Here is a 12,340-nt window from a genome sequence, read left to right as displayed (position 1 = left end):
AAGGGTTGTTGCGTGCCATCTATGTCATTATGCATTACAAGGTTTTGATCTAAAGTCCATGGTCTCCTTACTAGCACTTTAGCTTTTGAACAACAAACAAACCATTCTCAATGGCACGAAACAGGCTCCTTTTGATAGAGTCCAAATCTGATTCATGGTTCATCTCAGTGCTTCAAAATTATGGATCCTGTCGTTAAAACTTTGCCTACTAAGGCTAAACTAATATTTTGATCAGTCGTATCTCCCTCGACATCGTCAAGGGAAATTATTGAATCCTCTTCAGTCATTATTTTAAGGTTTGAAACTCGCGCATCGATTTCATCAGCCATAGTAATTGGTTCCAATCCCAAGAGGGATCACAAAACTCGAAGGATCGAGAAAACCTAGTGGAAAACCATGACCCACTCTTAATCCTAGGCAAGCGCTAGAGAGAGACTCAGGCCACTAGTGACTACTGAAAAAAATTCAAATGTAAGAATGAAGAACCCTAATCTAGGTAAACACTTCTAGATAGATAGATTTAGGAAATTCTCCTAGAGCTATCCTAACACCATTACTTTGCAGAAAACATTCAACTGCTTGCGGACCATCATCGCACATCCTCCGAGCCATCAACATCCTCCTAATCACCAAAGGAAGATACAACTTAATATTATATCAAGAGTGACTCACCAAGCTCCCACCCACACAACCACCAGTTACGCCAAACTCGACTGCGTACACAACACTTGTGTGTACATCATTCACCATAAGGGTTTCTTGGTCACCGATTTCCTAAGAGATCCCCACTACAAAAAAAAGCTTATATAGCGACGGATTTTTGGAGACGGATATATATCCGTTTCTAATTTAGAGACGGAATATTGATAATCCGTCTCTAAATTTATTTAGAGACGGATTTTTAAATCCGTCTCTAAATTAGAGACGGATTTTTAAATCCGTCTCTAACTTTAGGGACGGATTTTAAAAATCCGTCCCTAAATTAGAGACGGATTTAAAAAATCCGTCTCGAAATAATTTAGAGACGGATTTTGAAAATCCGTCCTAAAGTTAGAGACGGATTTAAAAATCCGTTCAACTTTAGAGACGGATTTAAAAAATCCATCTCTAAAGTTAGAGACGGATTTAAAAAATCCGTCTCTAAAGTTAGAGACGGATTTAAAAAATCCGTCTCTAAATTTACATATGAATATTTTATTCCACCTATTTAATTTAGGGACGGATTTTAAAATCCGTCTCTAATTTAGGGACGGATTTTTAGAATCCGTCTCTAATTTAGGGACGGATTTTTAAAATCCGTCTCTAAATTTAGAGACGGATTCTAAAAATCCGTCTCTAAATTCAAATACGAATATTTTATTGCGCTTCTTTAATTTAGGGACGGATTTTAGAAATCCGTCTCTAAGTTAGAGACGGATTTTAGAAATCCGTCTCTAATTTAGAGACGGATTTTCAAATCCGTCCCTAAATTAGAGACGGATTTTAAAAATCCGTCTCTAATATTTCTTCTACATATTACCAATATTATGTAGAGAAGTATACAAGTTGTATTTGGTGTAGTTGGTTGGAGCTTCTTCTCGTTTCTTTGATGTTACAAGTTCGATTCCTACGAACAGCGATTCTTGCGACTGTGGAGTCTTCTTATCCTTTCCCTTGTAGAGCTGAACCGGGTTTACTTAAGGGATATTCCAAATGGTAATGAGATCAACTTGAACTAGGTAGGTAATAATAGGTGATTAAATATAATCATGATAATATTAGGAACTATCGCGTTGTTAATTTCGTTTATATATTTTATATTTTCAGCGAATTTAGAGACGGATTTCCAAAATCCGTCTCTAAACTTAGAGACGGATTTCCAAAATCCGTCTCTAAGTTTAGAGACGGATTTTGGAAATCCGTCTCTAGTTTAGAGACGGATTTGCCAAATCCGTCTCTAAGCTTAGAGACGGATTTTAAAAATCCGTCTCTAAGTTTAGAGACGGATTTCCTAAATCTTTAGAGACGGATTTCCAAAATCCGTCTCTAAGCTTAGAGACGGATTTCCAAAATCCGTCTCTAAACTTTAGAGACGGATTTTTAAAATCCGTCTCTAACTCGAATTAGCGACAATGGTTTTAGAGAGGGACAATATCCGTCTCTAAATCCGTCTCTAAGCCCATATAGCGACGGATTTGACCTATTTAGGGACGGATTTTGTCCGTCTCTAAATGGACTTTTTTTTGTAGTGCCCCCACCATATACACAGTTCCTTTAGTCAAAGCCCGTTATATATAAAATTCCGACAACTAAGCCATGAATTTATGTGAAGAGATAATGTTCACGACTCGACAAAACCTAGTCCTCATTTTTCATTTAGAATCACCTTCACTCTTTTACCCCCAATGCTTCTAGTTTCTTGTTAACAACCATTATGACTGGGCAACACAATTTAGCCAGTTGCCAACCTATCATAAGGAAGACTAGTTAAGGGAAAGACATTTATTGACTATTTTTGACAATAATAAATGAAAACGAGTTGAAATCGATAAGGGAGTACTAGAAACTGATAGGTTTGTTGATTAGCTTGAGTATTGTAAAATTAGTTGCTTAATTTGATAAATAATTTTGGCAAAATAAGTTGTTATCAATTTTAAAAAGATTTTTCAAAGTTCGAAAAGTTAAAAATTTCAACTTATCAATTTTAGTCATATTAACCACTTGCATTTTTATTTTAGGTTCTTTTCAAACACTGTTTATTCATTATTTAGCACCTTATTATCCTTTAAGGTACCTAAAATGCTTTTTCAAACATAGCCATTTACTGCATACTTTTTACGCGTAATAGTATTGGTTAGCCTTGTTCACATCAACGATTACTACTCTATCACTCATTGTACTCAGCTGACATTATTAGGGAGATGAAAGTTATTCGGAAAAAAATCGAAATTCCATACAGTCGAAACCGAATTAGTAATTCGGATTGCACTAGAACTATGTACGCATTGGATTGGGATTGAACTTTTTTGAAAATTTAGATTTTCGGATTGGTTTCGATTGATGGTCATTGGATCCAACAATCCAAAACAACTGAATAGCAAATAATACTTCTATTGTATGTTTGCATATTTGGGGTTAGCCTTAAGTGTTTTCCATAGATTTCATCGATACGTATGAATTATTAGCCATTTATGGGATGTTATGAATTACTTATATTGTCAAACACTTTACTTTAATTCTCTTGTCTAACTATTTCATTTAAGGAATGTAGTTTAAAATTTTGGATCTTTGGATTGAATTTAATCTAGTGTCTTTAAATTCGGATTGGATTAATTTGGACTCAAATTGTTTTTGGTTTGGATTTGAAATGGAAAATTCCAAATCCAAGTTTCATTCGGATTCAATTGAACTAGGCCTACTTAAGTCCAAACCGTGCATTGAACTTTCACCCTTAGACATTATCCTACTAAGTATCAAACATCATATAAAGAAAATGGTGAACTCTTTGCCACCATGGTTTTGCGGAGATCTTCATTAGAGTTTTCAGCGTCTTCATCTCTCTTTCTTTTTTTGAAACTCAATAAATCCTTATTCTTTCATTTGATAATCTCGATTTGTTTCCCAAATTATTTCACGTCGTCAAAGCAAAAATAGACATAAACAATTACTTTATAAAAATTGGCTTAACCAAGTTAAAAAGGGTGCAAGCTTAATGGTTTTAATCTATACAAATATATTAAAAGGTGTGCTTGACAATGTTTATGCACCATGTGTCACCCTCATTCTGCCACTAGAATTTTGCAACGTGTCTATTATTAACCAACAATAAGTCAGGTGATCATTATTTAAAAATTTATATGTATGCTAAAGTTTGGGCTCGAACCCGTGACCTCAAGTAAGGATTTCAAAAGACTCAACATTTGATATAACATCTTTTAGTGATTCACGTTTTCGCAAAATTTTAGATATGTGTTGTACTTAGTAATGTGGCAATCAATTCATACTTCCAGCCAAAAAGTTTATTTTTATTATTTAATTTTTTTTACAGTCATCCCCTTGATCCATCTTCCCTTTCATAATTCACCATGAACGTTAGAATCCTCTACTTCGTAATTAATGGGGTAGCATACAAATTATTCTTGATGCTAATCATATCTTATTGTTGTTGTTCAAAAATACGAATCAAGAGATGGAGTTCAAAGGTCAGAGTGCAATGCCCAAAAAGAAGGTCAGTGTAATTGTTAATCATAGCATGAATTCCTTGATTGCAGATATAATTTAATCCAGGTGTGCTTTTATGTGGTATGTGGAACCTTTCCTCTCGCACTAGAATTTTGTCGCGTGTGCAATTAACCAACAATAGACTGGTCATCATATTTTTTGGAAAAAATATAATGATATCTTTAATTGACCCATGACCTATTAATATGAATTAAGATACATTTACCACTACACCAAGTGATATATGTTGTAATCATTTTAAAATTAGATTATTAATAGATGAAAAATATAAGTACCCGGAGAATATCCTGGGCCTAAAAACTAGTTATACTCTGAAATGATGGTTCTTCTCATAGGTTATAATGACGATTACAACAATTTCGATGGTTGGGCTTTGCCCACGATAATTACACTTAATACAAGCTATCATCTTAATTAAGATATTTATTATTTCTCTTGATTACAGCTCAACTATCAACAAGGAGCTAGGAACACAAGTCACAAGTTGTTAGTTGTCTCATATGTTCAAATCACCACATGGAGTCCAAGTTGAATGGTTGCTCCTGAAGTTGTTGTTGTTGGTTCAATTGATGATCCTCTTCTGGCATAGACTGGAAAACCTTCTCAGTCGAAGACGGTCCGAAATTAGAACATATTTGATCAGTTCCTAGAGACAAACCTTGATGATGCTGACCTAGGAATGAGTAGTCATTACTTGTTGCTTCTCTTGGTTGATAAGCACTACTACTAGTACTTCTAAATTGTAGAGCCTTTAGTAATAAAGAATTTACAGTGCTATTAAGATCTGGATTCAGCAAACTTGAATGCCAAGATAATGAAGGAAGATTTGCCAAATGATCTCTTGCCCAATTCAAGTTTAAACTTGAATTCACGTTCATGTTGAGATGATTGTTAGGATTAGGGTAGTTTTGTAGTGAGTTGTAAGTAAAACCAGCATTTGGTGAAGTTGATAGGGTATTCAAATTTGGTAGTTCAATGTCTCCAAATTCATTTCCATTTGTGGTGTTGTCATCTGGAGAATCTGGAGAGACCTGAGAAGGTGAGGTGGGTTGTGGTTTTTTGATTGCAACACTCTTCTGAAAAACCCTACAAACCACCCATTCCTCCTGTACACAAGAATACAAACAATATATAGGGCATATTAGATAAAATTATGGTACAACTAACCTAAACCTACTTAACAAAGTATTTGAATGTTTCAAGATCGTAAAAGAAAAGATTATATGTACATGTGTATAATATACTATCCATCCTTACAAAATCAAAGTCATAGTTACTATTATAGATGTCTAGAAAAATAATCCCCTTTTAGAAGCTGCAGTAAATATCTTGTTACAACTAACGTACACCTACTTGAAAAAAAATACATTAAATGCTTTATGATTATATAAATTTTTTTATAAGAATATAAATACATGCTCCGTCCTTAATTTGTTGTTACTTAAATCATTTTCGGATGTCTGGATTAGCTTGTTAGTTGTTACCTTGACCACCTTATATGGTTGAATATCCTAATTTCTCACCGTTTAAACTAAGACCGTTAAGAATAATGATATTACTTTCCTTTTTTCTTGAAGGAATACTATTACTATATATCCTCAATTATATTGAGGGTTAGAAAAGAGAAGATTATGAATTTTAGATGAGGTAATTAGGCAATCAATTTTAAGGAGAATTAAACCTCAATTTTTTGTTAAAGAAAAAATAAAACAAAGACAAGGAGATACATGCATAACTGCATAAGCCATGTAGACAACATATAGAAGAGAGCATATGATATACCTTGGTTTCATATTATTTGCAACGATTAGATATTTTCTAATCGCATTTCATATCAAATCGTTGCAAATAATATGAAACGGAGGTAGTAATTACCTTGGTGGGTTTAAAAGAGAGCTTGTTGTCAAGGCGATATTCATGCATAACCCAATTAGTTTTTTCACCCTTTGGTGCTCTTCCACGGTAAAAAACGAGGGTCTTCTTCATCCCAATCAACACTCCACCTCGAAAGATTTCTTTGTCTTTTCCAGTGGTTTTCCAATAACCTGCCTCTGTTGCTCGGTTTGTTCTTAAACCTGTTGGGTATTTCCGATCTCTTAAGCTGAAAAAATACCATTCCTTTTCTCCCATTGAAGCTTTTGCTGCACATTAATTAATTATTCATGTTAAATATAGAAGTATATAGTTTAATTTAATTGTTCTGCTGATGAAGGTACTATTATTTTATGTGCTATAATAGAATAGAACATAAGATTAAAATATAAAATTAGGGAAACTCTAATTAGGGCTTACCTTTCCTAGTAAACAATCTAGGGTTTCGTCACTATTCGTAATCAATTTATGCTAGTTTCACAGAATATTCATGTTATTTAGCCCTTGATGAATTACTAGTTACCTATTGATTTTGCTAGCATAACTAACCAGAATACATAGACAATACACATGTACGTATGCCATATGACATAAAAGTCATCCAACAATGTATATTTTCTAAACATAATTAAACATGATATATATTACCATATATTTTAGCCCTAATACTAATAATATAATTCCGATATTGGTCAATTTGATCCTACCTATACCCGATCAAAGTAATTCATCATTTAATTTGTATCTATATGACTGATGATATGAATTGACTCGATTCAAATGGCGTATTTGTCACTCTACGTAATAAGCATACGAGTTTTAACTTTTAAGAAATTAGGCAAATTAAACTAACTAGCTCCCTCCATGAAAAAGTGAACATATATATTTAGTAAAATCTTGAATAGTTACTAGGAGAAAATAATATATGTACCTGGAAGGTCCCAAGGTTCACACTTGTTGAGATCAACATCAGCCATAGCCTTGCAAGTAAAACCAAAATCAGAGACTTTGTTTGATAGATAAAATGTAATCAGCTCCTCATCCGTTGGATGAAACCTAAAACCAGGAGGAAGATTCTCCTCCATTGATAAAATGTTCTTCAATTTCTAGAGTACGTAATTAAGGAAGTAAACAAAATTAGAAGGGAAAAATTCAAGGTACGGATGTTATCCCTTAAATATGCATTCCTTATAAGGGATGCAGCAAGTTTGGCTAATAATGTGATTCATCCTCTATATAATACTCCATCCTTCAAGAAGAAGCCCACTGTTTTCTTGTCTACTTTTGTTACTATTTCTCGTATGGAAACTGATCAGCTAACATTTTGACAAATTAAACATGCTTCATTTGTTACCTTGAATTAGAAACAGTCAAATTGTATTATTATTATTTTTTTCTATTTGGTGTTTTGTTGAGTATGCATGTTTTGTGGATTTATCTTAAATGCTTTATTTTCTTGATTTTGACCAACAACTTGAGAGTAATCTATTCTTACTAAGAGCTGTATTAAATTAAGGTATATACTAATAATTGCTAGGTAGCTTAGTTGGTAAAATCTAGAGAGGTAAAGACAAACTAATTGCATCCTTCAATTTTTACTAACTAAAACTTAATTAGCTAACTAAGAAATATATATAAGAGCTAATAAACCTTAAAAGCTCATAAGTTTGGTGCGTTCTCTTCAACTTATTGGCCCTGAACTTATTGGACCTTATCTAAACTGAACTTATTGAATCTTAACTGAACTTATTGGAACTTATTAAACCTGATTGGACCTGATTCAACTTATTGGACCTGATTGAACCTGATTGGAACTTATTGGACCTTATTGACCTTATTGAAACTTATTAGACCTTATTGACTCTGATTGAAACTTATTAGACCTTATTGGACCTGATTGAAACTTATCAGACCTTATTGGACCTGATTGAAACTTATTTGACCTTATTAGACAAAAAAATTGACCATTAATAACATAAATATTACCCCTAACGTAAAATACTACCTCTCAAAATTTATTATGAAGTAATAATTATTAAAATTCGTCCTTTTTAAAAAAATAATTATTAATTCTCTCTTATGATAATTAATTTAACAAAAAAAATTTACTATTTATATATTTGCCTATACATTACTTTGACCACTAATATATCTAATACTCTTGTTTTGATTTTATAAAGCACTAGTGGAAAATCAAAAGTTGATTAACATTTATTGCTAACAAGTTAAAATTGGCACATATGAAAAACTCTCACCCCACTTTCATTTATGTGAAGGTAGTAGAATGCATTAACTCCTTATCTCTCACTCTACAGTTATATCTTTCATTGTTATTAGTAACGAAAATATGTTATCTCTAGTTATTTAAAGACGAATTGCAAAATATTGTTAACCTTAATTATTTGACCATGATTATAATATTATTTGATAATAATATAATCACCTAATAGTAATATGAATAATCAAATAATAGACAATAATACAAGTATAATACTATACATTGTGGTACTTTAATAAAAAATTCTAATAATAGCATTATAAGCTAATAGTAATATGAATAATAAAATAATAGACAATAATACAAATATTTAATAAAATAATAGACACTAATACAAGTATAATACTATATAGTCATTGTGGTACTTTAATTAAAATTCTAATAATAACATAATGGACAATAATACAAATGTTTATTGAACATTGACTATTTAGACCTTATTAGACCTGTTTGGAACTTATTGGACCTTATTAGACCTGATTGGAACTTATTGGACCTTATTAGACCTGATTGGAACTTATTGCCCTTATTATTGGACCTTATTGCAACTTATCTGAACTTATCTAAACTTATCTGAACTTATTGGACCTGAAACTTAATTTTTTAAGTTGAGGAGAACACACCCTTATTAGACCTTATTGGACCTGATTGAAACATATTAGACCTTATTGGACCTGATTGAAACTTATTTGACCTTATTAGACAAAAAAAAATTGACCATTAATAACATAAATATTACCCCTAACGTAAATACTACCCCTCAAAATGTATTATGAAGTAATAATTATTAAAATTCGTCCTTTAAAAAAATAATTATTATTAATTATCTCTTATGATAATTAATTTTAACAATTTTTTTTTACTATTTATATATTTGCCTATACATAACTTTGACCACTAATATATCTAATACTCTTGTTTTGATTTTATAAAGCAGTGGAAAATCAAAAGTTGATTAACATTTATTGGAACTTATTGGACTTTATTAGACCTTATTGGAACTTATTGCACCTGATTGGAACTTATTGCACCTGATTGGAAATTATTGGACCTTATTAGACCTGATTGAAACTTATTGCCCTTATTGGACCTTATTGCAACTTATCTGAACTTATTGAATCTGAAACTTAATTTTTTAAGTTGAGGAGAACACACGCTAAAATGTAAAACTGTAAGTTTCAGACATGAGCAATTGATTCATCTAGAAGAAGTTGGAAATGTCTCACGTGGAAAGTCAATGAATAAGCATATCAGCTTTTTGGACTTTTCTAGTTTTGACTTACCAATTACATGTAATCTCACTTTATTAATTTATTTTCACTTGTTTAAGATAATGATAAGTTAAATTACATCAGATAAAGATTAATAAATGCTCATAAAGTTAAATAAGAGCTAAATATTGTAAATTTTAGATAAATCCTTCAACTGTTAATTCATCTAGAAGAACTGAAGAAGTTAGAAATATCTCTAGTGGCATTTAGTGTATGTGTAATAAGTATATCTAATTTATACTCCCAATTATCTAATTCTTATATGGTTTAATTATGAACAAACTAAGCTGATATATTTTACTTCGAGTTAATATTTTAGGTCTATATGTAATTGGTTAGAAACTAGAACAAGAAAAGTCCATAAAGTCACAAGTATGAAGCAAAATCACTTAAGAGGGAGGTAATGGGTTATGATTGATTATTTTGTTTATTTGTCAATTAACTATGTGTTTTAAATTATCTTTTCTAGTAAATTTTCATAGTTAAACTCAGTGCGTGGCTTTAACAACAAATTTGATAAAATTCACAATTTGTAATTACTGTTTTGAGATGTTATTCCGATTGTTATGAGTTATGTTTAAATAGTGATTTGTAATAGAGTTACTAACTCATCACTTCTAGTTTTGACTTCTTACCAATTACATGTAATTTCTAGATATTAGGGATTACTCACCAATTCACAATTTGTAATTACTAATTAAAAATAACTCATAACAATTTTCATCAAATTGGAATGTAAAAGAAGAGGGTTTTCAGAAGTGTTAGATTTACTCAAAAATCGTGGTATTGTCATTTTAGAATTGTATTTATCTAATTTTAATGTGTATTTGTTAGTTTAAATTAAATTATAGATGTCGTATGATTTTGAATCAAATGAATTAATTTTAATTTCAAAAAAAAATACATATATCACCCTATATAGTTGGACAAACTCTCCCATCCAATTGATAATCTTCACATTATGGATAAATATTAAACAATTCAACTTGATAATATCAATTATTTTTTCTATTTTTAGTAGATAGTTTACAAAGTGAGTGTCTTATAAATGAAAGTGAGTGAATAAATCGTTTCCTAGACGTAGGAAAAGACTGGGACATGGGGGATCAAGTGATCAACGTAATCGATCAAACGTACGTAAACAGTTATAATTAGATTTGACGAAACAGGTCATGAAACGAGACGTAAGCATATAATACGGACAATTAAAAGGATTTTCTTTGGTGACTAATGACTATATTGATTGATCACGTAGGATCAAAGGAAGGTGCCTGCATTTTATATTTCTATTGGGTTGGTGACTATTTTTAACCACTCATATACCTCTGTCTACCTGCAATGAGGAATAGTATGTAGGATTGGACGAAATAATTAGACCACAATAACGCATGAGATAAACACATAACAACTATTAACTTTTTTTTTTTTTAGGGGATAACAACTATTAACTAGTTACTCCATTAATTACCCTTGAAAATAATCAGTATGATTCAAACAAACAATTAAACAATAAAATAAGTAAAACTTATCTGCATATATCTGTCAACTGAACTTGCTAAACTTGATTTAATCTTGTACTAAGTACGTTGTGCCGTAGTACGGAGGTCACTGCCTTAAAAGCGATTTCGCCACAATACTGTTGCAGGCTTCCAATGATGAACGCGCCCCAAGGTTCACACAACACCCTAAAATTCTACACCCCGAACTCTAGGGTTGGAGTTTCTTAAGAACTGCTCAAATCTCAAAGAGAATAGGTAGGCTTGTGTTTTAGGGTTTTATATGTAAAGAATTGATTTAATTCGGTTATGGGGTGAGTTATTTATATAAAACAAGTAAAAGGAGTCTCCACAAGCCACATAAACCGAAATCTGCCGAAACGAAACTTTGCCCGATCGGGTCGGGCGGAGACCGCACGATCGGGCCCGCAAGTGAAAAATTGGCGAACGAGAAAACATAGTCTCGCACGATCGGGCGAGCAGACTCCCCCCCATTTGGGCGAACCATCGCCCGGTCGGAGGAGCAGACCTGGCTGAAGATTCGTCTCCCCCGGGTGGGTCGGGAGACCCCTCATCTGGTCGGCGCGGACGAACCAGATTCGAAAATTTTCGCGTTCAATTGGATGTTATCCAACAATCCCCCACAAACGCGAAACTAGGAAAACATGAAATGAGCAGTAAAAGGAAGGTTTGATACTTACAATCTAGTGTCCAAAGATTGAACTAGCATGTTAGGGAGATGGGGTGTCCCCTCACCTACAAGTGTCCACCATGAACTTGCAGGAGAGAGAAGGGACCCGATAACACATATCTCACTCTCACAGCTTGAGAAACTCCGAGTTATCCATGAATTGCCTCTTGAACAACATACAACCACTACTAGAAAAAGATTTTTTTCTCAACACTTTTCCTCAATATTCTAGACGGAAAAATGTGTTGAGAAATTGATTCTCGACGCAATGTAAAAGCGTCGAGATTTCACTCGTGGAGAATTCTCGACGCTTTCCTGCGTTGAGATTCTCAACGCACAGCAACGTCCAGTTGTGACTTGTGACGATGTTTTGTATTGAGTTTTTCAACTCTTTTCTGCGTCTCGAAATATATTCTAGACACATTCCAGCGTCAAAGTTATTTTACCTCCACAAATAAATTTTTGGAGCCAAGAGAACTCTTAACACGAAAAAGTAGTGTCGAGATTTTAG

General features: G+C 32.6%; 1 protein-coding gene across 1 annotated transcript; it reads right to left on the bottom strand.

Moving 5' to 3' along the window:
* Positions 1-4,475: 4,475 nt before the first annotated feature.
* On the bottom strand, positions 4,476-7,282 carry LOC104893997 (protein CUP-SHAPED COTYLEDON 1). The gene is made up of 3 exons (XM_010680148.4): positions 7,025-7,282; positions 6,097-6,362; positions 4,476-5,327 (listed from the first exon to the last, which is right to left on the bottom strand). Exons 1-3 carry the CDS (start codon positions 7,176-7,178, stop codon positions 4,731-4,733), a joined length of 1,017 nt encoding a protein of 338 aa, XP_010678450.2. The 5' UTR covers positions 7,179-7,282; the 3' UTR covers positions 4,476-4,730.
* Positions 7,283-12,340: the final 5,058 nt, after the last annotated feature.

This window comes from Beta vulgaris, chromosome 5, assembly GCF_026745355.1.
Source record: "Beta vulgaris subsp. vulgaris cultivar EL10 chromosome 5, EL10.2, whole genome shotgun sequence".
In the NCBI taxonomy this organism is placed as follows: Eukaryota; Viridiplantae; Streptophyta; class Magnoliopsida; order Caryophyllales; family Amaranthaceae; genus Beta; species Beta vulgaris.
This window is presented reverse-complemented; position numbering and strand designations above follow the sequence as displayed.